We start from the raw sequence: 16,208 nt of genomic DNA, 5'->3' as shown, positions 1-16,208 counted from the left end.
CTTTCTATCAGCCCTACCCCCCTCTTCTTATTCCCTTCCCCTCATATTTTCCTGTAGAGTAAGAGAGCTTTCTAAACCCAATTGTATATGGTCTTTCTCATGCCTTAATTTTATTTTATTTTTTATATCATCCCATCATATTCAACTCACACCCTCAACCTACTTATACTCCTTCTAACTGCTCTAATAATGACAAAGTTCCTTAGCATTGCAAGAATCAGCTCCCTATGTAGGGATATACACAGTTTAACCTTATTGTATGTCTTTTTATTTCTTTTTCCTGTTTACCTTTTTATGATTCTCTTGATTGTTGTATTTGAGAGTGAAATTTTCCATTCAGCTCTGGTCTTTTCCTCAGGAATGTTTGAAAGTCCTCTATTTCATTGAATACCCATTTCCCCTGAAGGATTATGCTCAATTTTGCTAGATTCTTGGTTGAAGTCCTAGTTCCTTTGCCCTCTGGAATATCATATTCCAAGCCCTCCAAGCCTTTAATATAGAAGCTACTAAGTCTTGTGTTATCCTGACTGTGGCTCCATTATATTTGAATTCTTTTCTTGCTGCTTGTAATATTTTCTCCTTGACTTGGGAGTTTTGGAATTTGTCTATAATACTCCTGGGAGTTATTCTGGTGGGATCTTTTTTCCTTCCAGCCTATGCTTCTGGTCTGTGAGTAACCACAAGCACTCTTTTACCCCTTGGAACTGTGACCAAGGTCCCCTGCTCCCCTATGACTGCAAGAGTTGCTTGTTCTTCCTCACCCTAAGGCTGTGACCTGGTTCTGCATATGGGCAATGCAACCAGAATCTTGCACCCAGAGTCAGCAAAGGGACCTTCTGTAATCTCTTTCTGAGCAGTTGTCTGAACCCCCTAACCATCTGTGGCTGAGGCCTATTGCTTATGAGGCCTATCCTAGTACTCTGTGCCACACCTCTACCCTGGTGCACTGCTAGATACCTCATGCCAGCCTTCAAAGTTGTTTTGGACTGAAAAATTACTTTTCATCTTGTCTTTTTGTGGATTATGCTGCTCCAGAATTTATTTTCAGGCATTATATCATTGCTTTTTGGAGGATGATTTGGTAGAAATCAGATGGATCCCTATACCTTCTCTGCCAGAAACCAGTTTTTTATGTGTCACCAGATCCACTGCTTTTACTTGACTCCCAAATCATTAACAAAATTATTAATTTAGTTTAATAATAGGAATTACTCATAGACATAGGGAATTATAGAAGCTCAACTCTAGAAGGACCCTCAAAGGTCACTTCAATCCACTTGCCTGAGTTTCCTTATCTTTTGCATGCTAAAAGTATTCATCTTGGTTTTCCTTATGCTGTCGCTATTACACACATTGCTTCTAAATTCTGCTCTCTGGGGTCACACAAGACACAATTAATTCCTTTCTCAGAAAACAGCCTTTTAAATATTTTAAACATCATATTCCCTCTAGTCTTCTTTTCCAGGCTAACCTTCCCAATTCCTTCAACTGATCTTCACATGACATAGTTTCAAGTTCCCTCTCCTAATCTCATTCCCCTAGAATCTTTCTAATTTGTCCATTTTCTTCCCAAAATGTAAAAAAAGAATAATTTCAGTATCATTTATTAAGTACATTCATATATCTTACCTCATTTCATCCCTACAGTGTCCCTGTGAGGTAGGTTGGGAAGACACCTCTTTTTTCAGATGAGAAAACTGTTAAGTCAGAGAGGTTAGATTATTTGACCTATTTTGCTCAAACTAAGTCAAACCCAGCCCTTCCAATCCATGGTCCACTGACCTTTCCACTACTCTCTTCAGTTTTGGTTTATTTAGCCCTAAAAAAACTTTATGCTTCATGAAATGACCCTAAAGCACAAACCTGAGGACAGTATTATAATTAGGTTCCAGTGTGCTTGGAAGAAAACATGCAATAAGACAGAGAACCAATTGTCAGAAGACACAATATGACCAGCATGTTACCATATCTTCCTTCTGATTCAAAACTTTTTTCCAGATTGAACATCTAATTCTTTAAAATCAACAGCAGAAACATCTCAAATTCCAACATAAAAAAAGTCCCCACACAAAAACCAAGAAATGGCCTAACCTTAAATTATGAATTGTGATCATGCCCTCTGCTTTTTTATTTCTAAGAATTAAAATCAAGCCTTTCAAGTTATTTAAGTCAACATTTTCTTTTCATCTAAACTTTCTTTTCACCTTTTATAAAAGGGGGAATTTTCTTTTAGATTATGATTTAAAGAGAAGCTGATCACCTGAAATCTCATCAAGCAGACTGACTCAGCACCTTCTCAGCACTTTTCTATGACCTCTCCCCTCTCTTTGACTGAAGAGTAGACCAATAAACTCCTTTCAATGCCTTCCTTTTTATAGAGGGCTCAGATCTTTGTAGGGAACTCCATTTTCCATCAGCAACTCAGCTTGGTTTCCTCTCCCTGATATATCATGCTTCAGCACTGAGTACCCCCAAATTCTCCTTGTCCCTCCCCAGTTAGTCAGCTTCCTTTGGTATGTAGATTTCCTCCCATTAGATTGTAAGCTCCTTAGGGGGAGGGACAGTCTTCCTTTTTCTCATTTGTATCCTCAGACTTTAGCAGGAGTTTAATAAATGTTTACTGAATTGGGTCTGGATCACTGCCTTTTTGTCATGGTGGAAGGACCTGTACAGATCAATAAAAACTACTGAGCCTTTATGTTGTGCAGAATTACCCAAGACAGATATGCCATAGTAAAGAATCCTAACAAAAGTTGATCACCAAAGAAGGAAATGGCAAACCACTCTAGTATCTTTGCCACAAAACACTAATAGACTAGTATTAAAAAGATAAAAGGGATGACAGGGAAATTTGAGCTTCTCAAGGTACCCAATCTACTACTGGGAAGAGTAGATGACAATTACAAGTCGCTCCAGTACTAATGAAGGTGGTAGGTTAAAATTGAAAGAAAGCTCAGCCACAGATGTGTCTGGTGATGAAAAGAAAACCCAATGCTGCAAAGATCAATATTGCATAAGAAGATTTGAGAGTCACTTGGACAGCAAGGGAATCAAATAAATCAATACTTAAGCTAATTCAAACTATTCACTGAAAGGTCAACTAAAATACTGAAGCTTAAATACTTCAGTCACATAAAGAGAAGACAGAACTCATTGGAAAAGACCATGATGTTGGGAAAGATTGAAGACAAAATGAGAATGGGAGGGCAGAGGATGAGATGGATAAATTGGAATCAACAAACATGAGCTTGAACAAACTTAAAAAGAGGGTAGAAGATAGAAGGGCCTACTATGCTATGGTCTATGGAGTCATAAAGAGTTGGACATGACTAAATGACAGAACAATAACATATAATTATTGTATATTGTCTCCCATTAGCATCTGAACTCCTAGAAAATAGTAAATGAGTTTCTGCCTCTCTTTCTATCCCTAGCACTTAGCACAATAACAGGCACACAATAGTAGATTCTTAAACGCTTTTTGAAATTTATGATACATGAATATGATGGAATACTATTGTGCCTTAAGAAATGATGAAAGGGATGGTTTCAGAGAAACCTGGGAAGACTCATATGAACTGATGCAGAGTGAAGTGAGTAATGACAATAATATGGTAAAGACAAATGCCTTTGAAAGAATGAGGGACTCTGATCATCAAAATGACCAGCCTCCATTCCAGAGGCCTAACAATGAACCTACACCTAAACTATACCTCCTAATGGAGAAGGTGAGTGCAGAATGAGATCTTTTTACTGGACATGACCAATGTGGACATTTGTTCTGTTTGACTATACATGTTTGTAATAGGGTTTTTGTTTTTCTCTCATTCTTATTTGAGGAATGGAGGGTTGTGGTAAGAGGGAAGGAAGGTGGATTTTTGCTGATTGAAAAAAATAATTTTCAAAAATAAATGTTTGTCGACAATTGAAATTTCTTAGAATCTTCTTTTCCAAGTATAACTCATAAGAAAAAACAAACAGCAGTTTTCACCAGAAAGTATAGTTGCTCTTAAAACAGAAATAGGTAAACTAGAGTAGTAACAATCTCATTGTTTCAAAAGAGGAAAACAGAGGAGAATTAAATGACTAGAAACTCCTTGCTAATAATTAGAGAAATTGCTATTATAATCAGACTTTTTTCCTCCAAAAGCCAAAAAGGGAAGCTACTGAGCAGACCTAGAAAGAAAGAACAAATCCATTTGTATAAAAACTGTGGTGTCAGAATCCACCCGAGAGTAAAATCAGGCTTTAGCAAAAGGACGGGATACATTCAATAATCTATGCTGATCCCTGTCCTCTGAGATAGAGTGACATTTCAAAAGGAAATGACTCCCTCTACCATCAGAGGAAAGGCCAGCACAGATCAGATAACACTGCTTCTGGACCAGGACAAGATGAAGAAGAACAAGAGGGCAATAAGAGAGGGAAGAATCTTCACTGCTTTGTACAGAAAATTTAGATACACAAAAAGCCCATTATTTCTTTAATTATAATCAGTTATAGTTACATGGGCAAGATATTTGCAAAGGTGGCACAAAATGTACCTTAAAAAATTAGTTCCTCAAAAAGAAAAGAAAAACAAAGACAGTGTTGCTCAGATGATCTAGGGGAAAGTATATCATAATTGAGGAGTTTCCTTCATTGAAATAATTTATAAAGCATTTGTAGAAACAATAGAAAAAAGTAAAAAAAAACTATTTCTAGCCTATTCCAAAATAATAACATAACCCTTACTATGTGTTAGGTACTGTTAAATATTTTACAATGATTTTGGCAGCTAGGTGGTACAGCAATGCAGACCTGGAGTCAGGAAAACTAGAATTCGAACCCTGCCTCAGATAATTCTATAATTCATTCCTCTCTTGGCTCTGCTTCTACCTCTCCAGTCTTCATTGACCACATCTCAGATGACTTTACACATTGGACATTCCTCTGTCCCTAAAATCCCCTTCTCCCACTAATGAATTTCTCCTGAGGTTTCCATTTTGGGGAGGGGCCCTGGCTTTCCCAATCATGTAGGCATTCTATGCCCCTTTCTTCAGCACTCTTTTAAATGTTTTCTTCTACCATAAGACTACAAGGGACTTGCCTTTTCCCCTCCTGCTTTTATGTGTATCCCTAGCACTCAGCAGTTTGATTTCCAACTCCATTCAAGCAAAAACTCTCACCAAATTTACCAATGATCTCTTAGGTATCAAACCCAATGGTGGTCTTTTCTCAAGTCCTCATTCTCCTCAAGCTCTGTGGCCTTTGGATCACTCTCCTCCTTGATATGTTCTTCTCCCTAGATTTTCAAGACCCCACTCTCTCCTGGTTCTCCAATTACCTGACAGTTCCTCAGTCTCCTTTTGCTGGATCTAGATCCAGGTTATGGCCTCCAAGGGGAGTGAAGGGGAGCTATTCCAAAGAGCTCTCTGTACTGGGCCCTTTTCTCATCTCTTCACCCTCTATACTACTTCATTTAGTGACCTCAGCAGCTCCCATGGTTTTAATGACCATATCTCTACTAATGACCCTCAAATCTACATATACTCCTTGAATCTCTGACCTCCAGTCTCACATCTCCAAATGCCATTCAGACATCTCCAACTGAAAACATGTCTAAAACAGAATTCATTATCTTTTCCTCCCAAACTCTCTCCCTCTTCTACCTTCCCTATTACTGTCAAGGACAACACTATCATCAGTTCTGCAGGCTCACAACCTAAGAGTCATCCTGGATTCCTCACTATCTTTCACCCCCTGTATCCAAGCTGTTACCAAGGCCTGTTGATTTTATCTTTGCAAGAGCTCTCAAATACACACTCCTTTCCTCTGACACTGTCACCCATTTAGTAAAGGCTCTCAACAGCTCAAACCTGGACTATTAAAATAGCCTGTTGGTGGGTCAGCAAGTCTCGCATACACACACTCTAGTACATCCTCTATTCATTCACAAAAGTGGTTTTCCTAAAGCACAGGTCTGACCATGTCATCCACTTACTTAATGAACTCCAGCGGCTTCCTACTGCCTCCAGGAACAAATACAAAATGCTCAGTTTGGCATTCAAAGCCATCTCCTACCTTTCTAGTCTTCTGATATAATCCCTGACTCTTCAGTCTAGTGGTCCTGGCTTCCTGACTATTCCACTGTCAATGAGAAGAAACATAGAATCATGCAAAGAGCTGAACTTGGAATAAGCAGAGATCTGAAGTATAATCTTGCCTCCTAAAATTACTGGCTGTGTGACCCATGGGCAAGCCATTTAGTCTTGGGGGCCTCAGTTTCTTATCTATAAAATTATATTAAAATTCTTGTATCTACTCTTAACTGGATTGCTCTGAGGATCAAATAATAATGTTATGAGGAGCAAACAATAAAACTTTCTGTAAAAATTTAAGAGCTATGTAAAATGCCAGCTATGCTATGGAAGAAATTCACAGTTCCAACTGGGACTGGGCTAGAATAGCTCAGAGGTTCTTAATACTTAAATACTTAAAATATACTTAATTTTATTAAAAATTTAAAAAAATTTTAAAAAATTATTAATTTTATTAAAATATACTTAATTAATAAATACTTAATTAATATACTTAATTAATAAATACTCAATACTTAAAAGAGTCTATGATTCTAGGGGCAGCTAGGTGGCTCAATGGATAGAGAGGCAGGCCTGGAGAGAGAGATCTTGGTTTCAAATCTGGCCTGAGACACCTCATAGCTGTGTGACCCAGGGCAAGTTACTTAAGCAACTGCTTTAGCCTTTACGAATACTTAGTACTGATTCTAAGATGAAAGGTAAGGGTTTAAAATAAATAACTCTAAGTGTCATAGCTTAATTCAATGTTCATTTTCATAGTCTGTAATCATTTACTTGTTTCTGAGAAAGGCAAAAATTGAATGAAAAATTAAAACTCACAATTAGCGGAGGTTATTTCAATTTAGCACCCACGAATATGAATGCAACCACCAAATGAAGTCTTAACAGTCTTCTGGGTCTATCTCTGACTAGACTGAGCTGCTGTTGTGAATCCAAGCCTTACCTGGGCTTGCCCAGCTGTGTTCTCCTTGTTTCCTCTTGAGTGTGATTAGCTAGAAGAACTAGAAAGCTAGCCAAAATGTATTACTCTCCCAAGGATTAGCTGGCACAAACTGATATTATAACGAGCCATAAAATCTTTTTCCCTTCCCTTTTTACAAATGTGCACCAACAGCAGAGATTTTAAGATAAGTTTTCTGAACTGTAACAGTTGATTCTATTTGTCTCTTCCCTCAGGTAGTTGGGGAGATGGGAAAGGTCTATGAACTTTTTAAAAAATAATTATATTTCAATAAAATTGTTTCCTTTGTAATCCTATGTTTTGTTTGATGCATTTAAAAACATGATTCTTGAGTACAGGTCCACAAGCTTCACCAGACTATCAATGAAGCTAGGATGCAAAAAAGGCTACCTACTTGCACCTACTAGATGTTAAGTTTCACCATGGAAGAGATCACATCTTATATAAATTCTATCTTTTTTGCACCTACCATAAAGAAAGCATAAAAATGTTTGCTGAAAGGAGGAGTCTTTAATAACACCTCATATTTATGTAGTGCTTTGCAATTTAGCAAAGTATTTCTTCACAACAATTCTGTGAGATCAACAGAGTATAAGTACTATAATCACCACTTTCCAGAGGTATACAGGAACTGATCTGACCAAGCTCAGGTGGCCAGGAAGTAGGAATCAGGACTGAGGCTCCAGGGTTTCTGATTTCTCCTATATAAATTCTACTTCCCTTCAAAAAAGGAAGAGAGGAAAAGCCCTGGACAGGCAATCAGAAGACTCAGACTCAATTCTGCCTCATGTTAGTCATGTGACCTGTCAAGGCTTCACCTCCAAGAGCCTCTGTATAATGGGGATAATATATCACCCACCTCAGAAGGCTATTGTAAGGAAAGTGCTTTGTAAACTTTAAAACACTACAGAAATTGGAATCATTATAACTATTGAAAGCACATTACAAGTTTTTGATATCTGTCCTATCTTTACCAACAAGCTAAAAAATTTCATGAACTTTTGTGAAATAAGAAGGCACTGTTCTTTCAAACGTGCTTGAAATGAGCTACCCATTATGATGATGACTTGTATGAATCAGTCAATGGCAAACTAAATTTCAACTTGGCTGGAGATAGAGCAAGCCATTTAAGATATAATTAGTGTCAGAGCAAAGTACGTTCCACACCATTTAAGACACGAGGGTTTCTCCTGTATTTTTATTCAGTAAAGAAGTAAAGACTCTAAACTATTTATCTGGATACCAGATATTTTTTAAAGATAAAATGACAAATTAACCAAACTCTTAATTGCATTGGCAAGTCACCAAATAAAAGCATAGTCACACAAATACATTTTTTCCTCTTAAAATGTTTATTTGTGATTAGTGGTTTACTCCCAATGTAATCAAATCATTTTAAAGGTAAGTTATAATCAGTTCTTTCTCATAAAATTTACAGAGAAGACAACAATCTATAACTTGTACAAATTTTTCTTTTTAAAAATGAAAGAATAACACTCTCGAATGTTTTTAAGACACAACATCAAATAATAGAAAGAATATTTTCAAGGATTGACACATTTCAAGTCAATTTCCCCCCAATGTTTAATGGGTCTGGATTTTATCAATCAAATATCCTCTGCATTTTCTGATACTACTGAATTAAAAGGGAATAATAAACAACAGAAAACACTGACGATACTTGTTCTCTCAATGTCCAAGTCAGCTTGCTCCAATCCAAAAAATTATTCACCAATGTCACAAACTGTAGTGATATCAAAATTGCTTCAAGAATAATAAACTATGACAATCCTAACGAATCAAAGCTCAGGGCTAATTACATTTAAATACCTAAATAATAAACTCTTCTGCAACTTCCCTCTAGGTTCACAGTGGTTTAATCAATAATTCTCACTCACAGGGCTCATCTTCCTGAAAACACTGGGCCAGAACTTGCAGGTATTTAATACACTATATGACAAGTTGCTTTCAAATGCCACACATGGTCAGTTTTCAGAATGTTCTGGAATATCCAAACTGGAAAACAATGTCTTTTATTCTCAAACAATTAGAAAGTATCAGTTAAAGTCAAAAGGAAAATATGGTACAGTAGAAAGAGGACTGAACTGAGAGAAAAGTCCTAAGTCCAAGAGTCTGGATTCCTCCACTTTCTAGCAATATGATCTTTTAGTGTTTAATACTTGTCAAGGGGAAAGAACTGAAAACACTGAACAAATTAAAGTTTTGTTTCAATCAGTATATTCTCAAATGAATCTATGATCTCATAGATTTGGGAGTTCCCGCCAACTATTAAAATTAAAATAAATCCGGCAATCCCCACTAGATTTTTATCATGCAATCCAAATGGTTCACCACAGGGAATCCAACCAGCATACTGAAATCTTCATTGACTTCAAGAAACATCCCATACTTAATTCTTCCTGCACTTATTCAGCATAGTATGGAATAGATTCTAAGGCAATGAGTACTACCAATGACAAACATCTGTGTCTGTCATTAGAAGACAAGCCAGGACCAAAAAAGTCTGTCACCAGAGAAATTAGCCACCATCAGGTATTGGGATCACAGCAGTTTATGAAGACCATCTACTCAGGAGAGAAGGGATGACAATCATCACTGCTGAAGGGCTAAATCAAATCATTCCCCTAAAGCAGTGATGGGCAAACTTTTTAAAGAAGGGGCCAAAGGAAAGGAAATTTTTCTGTCAGGCTATTTCTAAGGCAACTCTTTCAAAGTTTCATTGTACTGTATCCTACTCATTGTATTCTTCAGATTAGGAATAATGTCACGCAGCCAGATAGAAATTTCAGGGGGCTGCATCTGGCCTGCCTGCTGTTGTTTGCCCATCACTGCCCTAAAGTAGTAAAGAAACAAGACGTGGGACCATTAACATTCATCCTTCAACTACATTCCTTCATCTTAAAGAACAAAAATAAGAAGGGATGATTTCTATGACTGAGAGAGTCTGAAATCTATAAAGTTTGCTATGCCAACTGGACTGTATTTTCCAACTTTTTAAGTGGGAGATCACCAGAGAATGCAAGAGTCCTGTGGTATGAAACTCAAACTTTTACAGATGCATTTGAAGTCCCCATATATTTTGGTTCAGAAGATATCACTTTTTAAAAAGTAGGGGCATAATCAATTTTAGAGTCAAGAGTACTGGAGAAGTAAAAACTGGACTGCACCATCATTGCCAGACTTAGTCCCTCACTTCATTGGCAACAACATTCATAAGGTAAAAGGTAGGCATAATAATGTGCAATGAAGAAGAACGAAAAAACTAACCAAGCTTACTGGGGCATCAGCGCGTGGGAGACAAATGGAAGCTAATTTAGGATTTCCTTGCATATGCCCTAGTTGACTTATGCAGCAGGCCCACACACTTTAGAGCAGATCAGACTCTTGAAACCACTAACCAAGCTAATTCCCAGAACATTCATTCAACAAATATTTACTGAGTGCCTTTTATGGGTAACACACCAGCTGTTTTTTGATTTGTTTTTGTTTTTTTAGTTTGGTTTTGTTAGGGGAGGGAGGAAGAATTACAAAGATGAGTTAAGACAGTCCTCAAGATGCTTAAAATCTAATAAGAAAGACTTCTAAAGAAGACACTCCAAAAACAAAAACAGGTAATTGCCCCATCTTAACCAGACTACAGGGTTTTCTCTCTCTTTTTTAAGATATATACAAATAACCACAATCTAAGGCAGGATTGTGCCATGAGAGAAATATAAATGGAACCTAAAAAAAGTTAAGAGAACTTTTCTCATTGAGATGAATAGGAAAGCCTTCACAGAGATGGCATTTGCACTAGGCCCTGAACTGAAAAAACCTTTATAGTTCATCTCCCCTGTAATTGCCTAATGGGGAAAAATATATATCTAGTGTTGGTAGTGAGATTTGTATGAAGTATTCAATGACTGATTTAAAACCTAAGCATAGAGAGAATCAAGCAAAAGACTGAAAGTCAACAACTTTTCAGATTAATACATGTTTATCTTTTGTCAGTGTTCCAGACAGTAGTCACAGGGTTAGATCCACTGCAATATGCCAGGGTAAAAAAAGCAGTGGAAGTTCCAAACATTTTTTAAGTGACTAGTACAAAATTTATACTTGCTTTTCAAATAGTTAGGATTGCAATTCATATCCACAAAAATCTGTTAAAATGAAATTCAAAAGACCTTCCGGAACATGTACCTCTTTCTCATATATGCTAGGTTTAAAAAAAATTTTACCCCAACAAGAAGCAAATTAATTATTTCCTAGTTTTCCTTTTGCTTTGAAAAACCTGAAGACCAAGGCCCAACAACTTTTAGATGTTTATAGATCTGTATATGTGGTTTTTAATAAGTGTTATCCAGTTCCATAAACCAATTCTTTAAGTTTCTTTCCAACTCTTTTCTCCTACAACCATTAGTAAATGAAAAATTAAACTATTTCCTGTAGCCCAAGCTTAGAAGGTACCTTCTTTCATGATCGCTCTTAAAAAGACATCACAAACAACAAGCTCAATTTAATATCAATTAAGGGTCTACTAAATGCAAGGCACAGACTTCTCCATTTCTAAATTTCTGGAGGAAACAACTTATCTAGTTCAGTATCTAATATCATGTTGTAATATTATAATTTTTCTTATTTTTAGTTGTGTTAATGTGATCTCCCACATTTGATTGTAAATGAGTTGAGGTTAGGTACTGTGCTTTACTTCTATCCTTTTCCCTAAGAAAAAAGGCTTAGCGGCAGCTAGGTCACTTCGTGGATAGGGTACTGGGTCTGAAATTAGGAAGACCAGAATTCAAATTTGGATTCAAATATTTTACTAGCTGTATGACCCTGGGCAAGTTACGTTTAACTTCTGTCTGCCTCTGTTTCCTCATCTATAAAATAGTAATAGCATCATCCTCCTAAAGATGTCATGGGAATCAAATGAGATAATATTCATAAAGCACTTACTAGGTGCTTAATAATGTTTGTTTCCTTCTTTCCTTATTATTGAATGTTTTCAGAACTGAATTCTGTGGCAAAGCTCATCTTCATCTTTTATACCAGGAAAGGTAGAAAATTAAGAACACTTTTCCCTTTCATCTCAGCAGTGGTCAGGAACTATATGAAGTATTAGAGACAACATGTGACACTGATGTCAGTTTCAGCTGATGAATTGTGGGTTTTGCTGAACTACATTTTTTAAAATCTTTTGGATAGAAATACATTTGAGAATAAAAATTATATAAAGGCAAAATATGCCAAAAAAAGTTTTAAAGAACAAATGCTACAATTTCTGGGAGAAAACTGCCAGATGAATTCAATTTTGACCTAAAAAAACAGTGCCCAAATCATGACTTCAGAAGACTGACAATGAAATTTGCCTTCCTCCTCTTGGCAGAAAAAGACTGTAGATTATAAGAAAAGAATAAGGTTTTAAGGTATTAGGCAGGGTCAACGTGTTTACTTGCTTTCCTGAACTGTACTTCTGCTACAAGATGGGGAAGGGGGAAAGAGTCAATGAGAAGTGAGTAACAGAAAAGAGAATGTCATTTTTTAAAAACCCTAAATAATAGTTCATCTAAGGAATAAAATAAAATAAATTCAAATTCAATACAACCTGTTACACAGAATGACTTTGAGAAAAATGAATATTTAAAGAAAACTTACCAAACCATTTCTGACCCAAGTGACCATTGACACAAAGCTGATAAGCACATTTAAATAAAGTTGTGATACAATTCTGATAAACCTAAAAGACTGCAATTACCTTTACCTTCCGATTAAGATGATCCAGATGATCCAACTTAAGTTATGGAATATAACCCACGCCCTAAATTAAAAATAGTAGCATGACAACATATGGTATATACACAAGCTGGCCATTTCTGATGAGTGAAACAGGTTAGGTGGCCAGGCAGCAGCCTCACCTGAACAGCCAGGTTAAGACAAAGATGTTCAGTGTGTTAGATAAAGTTAGGACTTCCTAGTTTCACAAAGCCACAGAACCCTCTTAAGATGCCTCCCAGGGTACCAAGTCCACAGTTTTATTTACATCACTAATGAATTCTCTATAGCTGTTTCTAGGAAAGTTGCCTCAACTGCTGATTAGTTAGAACTACCTACAACACCACCAGCACAGATAAGATTTCGACACCTCATCTTCAGGGTGGCCTGCTGTCATTCCAGAAAACCATTTCATGGGGCAAAAACCTGCTTCTCAGGAAAGGGGGATGATAGCAGACAGTTGGAAGAAGAGAGACAGCACAAATAAGGGCAATGAAATTTCCCAGCTTACCTGATGGTGTTAAACAAGTCTCCAGCAGGAAAGAAAGCAGCATTCCTTCCTGGTTAGTCTCTACTCACATCCTCCCCACCCCCTCCACCATCACCCCAAAGGCAAAAACTAAGTATGCCCTTTCTGGACAGGCAGCCAAACCTCTCTCTATGTGTGAGATACCCTAAGAAAGGGAAAGGCAGGACCAAGCCATACCCTCAGTTTCAGAATTCCACCAAAGAATTTGGAAGAGCATACTCTAACCCTACACCTTTCTTCCTAAAGGGTATGGGACTCCTGAAAGCAGAAGCACACCTAGTATCCCTTAGTGAAGAACAACAAAATAACCTAGAAAAGAAGTTAAGGATGGAAAGGAGGTAGAAAACTAACCCTGTGAATTTCTACTGGAGGGAGGGAGGCACAAAGACAACAAGGCCTACTTAATGAGCCTAAAAACAACCTGAAGCCCAAACCACAGCATTCCCTACCTTGTCTCAAATTCCAGGCAGAAGCAGAAAATGTCCCTGAAAATCAGGGAACACAGAGGACAGGGTTTCAGACCCTTTATTACAGTGAAAGACTTTTTAAAAGGAAGAGCAAATAAATACATAAGGGTGGAAGGGGCAGAGATAGGGACCTGGGGTTAGGACAATCTAAACGTAAACTATCACCCACCTAGCTTCCCTTAAAGAAACATCCCCTAAAATCCCGAAAAGGTGAGTAGAGAGCAAGAGACACTTCTGCAGCAACCACGAGGAAACTGCCCCCCACAATGAATCTTGAAGTGGCCACACTAACATGGGACCACGACAAGGATTAGATGGAATGGAAGGGAACTGATCCCCAAAACCCACTGACCCCACCCACTCTCACCCGACCTTTGCTCAATTGTGCACTGCAGCCCTAAAGTACCAGGCCCCTGAGAAACATATGGCTGAAAGTGGGGTTAGAAACGTGGAAGAAGAGGAGTCCCCTCACTCCAACCACACTGACCCAGAGCTACACTAACTTAGGAAATCGGGAGATCGGTGAAGCATCCCAAAGGTTCCTTTCAGTGAGAGAACCCCAAAATCTTCAGGAGGAAGCAGGGGACAATCCCAGGAGGCCAGGAGAACCTGTGCCTCTAGTTGTCTAAGCTGGGGAGGCGGGGGCACCCCGCGGGTGCCAGAGCCACGAAGACAAGGAGCCACGCAACCGAGAAGGGTAAGGCGGGGTCCAGGCGGGCACCCCAGGCTGGCCCGAGCCGCGGCAGTCCCCAAAAGGCAAGCGGGGGAGGGAAGGGAAACTTCCATGGATAGCCATATGGTGGGGATGGGAGAAGAGATCACCTGCTTGCCACCACCCCCCCCCCCCATCCAACCCGGTCTGCCGGACTCACTCAGCCAGGACAGACCCGCCGGGGGAGGGGGAAGGGGACAGCTCAGAAACTACGGGGGCCCGGAAGGGGCTCCCGCCCCGCTGAGGGGGGCGGGGGGAGCGGGACACAGCGCGCTCCCGGCGCAGAGGCAGGGGGGTGCAAGAGGGTGCTGGGTGAGGGGCCTCTGCGCCTCGGCTCCACCGCGCGCCCGACTCCGCTCAGTCCAGCTGAGGCGCCTCGGGGCGCGGGGAGCCCGGGAGAGTGGAGCCCAGAGGAGGGGAGGACAGAAGCCGGAGGAATGCCGGCGCCCCGAGCCAAGGCCCTCACCTGACCGCCGCGGTAGCTCTCGAAGGCCCTTAGAGCGCTGTCGGTGAGCTTCACGTGGAAGACAGACACCTTGCTGCCGTCGCTCACTCGCCCGCAAGACAACCCGTAGCTCCGAGCTTCCTTCAGTGCCGCCATCTTGCGACCCTCTCCCCGGGCCCGGCCGTGCGCCTGCGTCGTAGCCGTCTCGCCTCAGCCCCGCCCCTACCCGGGCCAGCGTGATTCATTATTCAGGAGGCACGGCCGGCGCTGAGGTCCTTGGCAGGGCTACTCGGCGCGTGGAGGGGAGGAGGCAGCCGGGGAAAGGGGCGGGGCATTCTGACAGCCGGGGACGGAGGGGCGGGACCACCTCGCGATGGGGAGGGGTCAGGCTTGCTGCCAGCAGGCGACCCCAGCAGGAATCCACAACTCAAAACACCTCAGGGCTTCCCTATTAGACCTGGAAGAGCCTTAAGGGCAGGTACTGCGTTTTGCCTTAGGAAACGCCTAATAAATGTTTGTTGACTGACCAATCCACCGAGGACAAACGACTTGAAAAAAGTAGTTAGCGGTAGAGCTATGATGTCAAAATCATAAAAAAACCTTTACTTTCTGTCTTAGAATAGATTCCAAGGCAGAAGAATGGTAGGGGCTAGGCAACTGGGGTCAAGCGACTTGCCCAAGGTCACACAGATAGGAAGCGTCTGAGGTCAGATATAAGCCTAGGATCTCCCATCTCTAGGCTTGGCTCTCCATCCACTGAGCCACCCAGCTGCCCCTCGTCCTTCATTTTTGAAGAGGACCTGAGCTACATCAGGGACTGATGCCTTGACTTGTACATGAATTGAATTTCAGCGAGGCAGAGACACACAAAAGTCATCAATCTTACTCTCTCTCCCAAAGTCATTGAACTCCAGCGGCAAGACAAAACTTAGGACAACTGGTGATGGTTCTGGATGCAGCCGATGACCTTATTATCTCTAATAAGAGATGAAGGAGAAGCAAAAGAAAGTTCCAGACTTAAAGAGCTGAGGCTAAGGAATGGGGCTAATAAAGAGAAAGCATCTCTGTATAAACAAAATAATAGCATTAAGAAATGAAGATAAGCAAAGGGAAGAGACTCACATCTCCTCCAAACCAGAGGTATCAGATGCTGCTCCCCTCACAGAGCTCACATTCTTCTAGAGAGCTAAGGAGGATCCAGCAGCTGGACCAGGAATGCCATTCATCCCCAACCTGCTGGGG

General features: G+C 39.9%; 1 protein-coding gene across 1 annotated transcript in view; it reads right to left on the bottom strand.

The window, feature by feature from the left end:
• Positions 1-15,122, bottom strand: part of ELL (elongation factor for RNA polymerase II) — a 150,716-nt gene extending 135,594 nt beyond the window's left edge. The window contains exon 1 of the mRNA XM_044672320.1: positions 14,988-15,122. Coding sequence (XP_044528255.1) covers positions 14,988-15,122 — 135 coding nt within the window. The remainder of the gene's footprint in view (positions 1-14,987) is intronic.
• Between the last annotated feature and the right edge of the window lie 1,086 nt (positions 15,123-16,208).

The sequence above is a fragment of the Gracilinanus agilis genome, chromosome 1, assembly GCF_016433145.1.
Source record: "Gracilinanus agilis isolate LMUSP501 chromosome 1, AgileGrace, whole genome shotgun sequence".
In the NCBI taxonomy this organism is placed as follows: Eukaryota; Metazoa; Chordata; class Mammalia; order Didelphimorphia; family Didelphidae; genus Gracilinanus; species Gracilinanus agilis.
The sequence above is the reverse complement of the archived record's forward strand: the minus strand, read 5'-3'. Positions and strand labels throughout refer to the sequence as shown.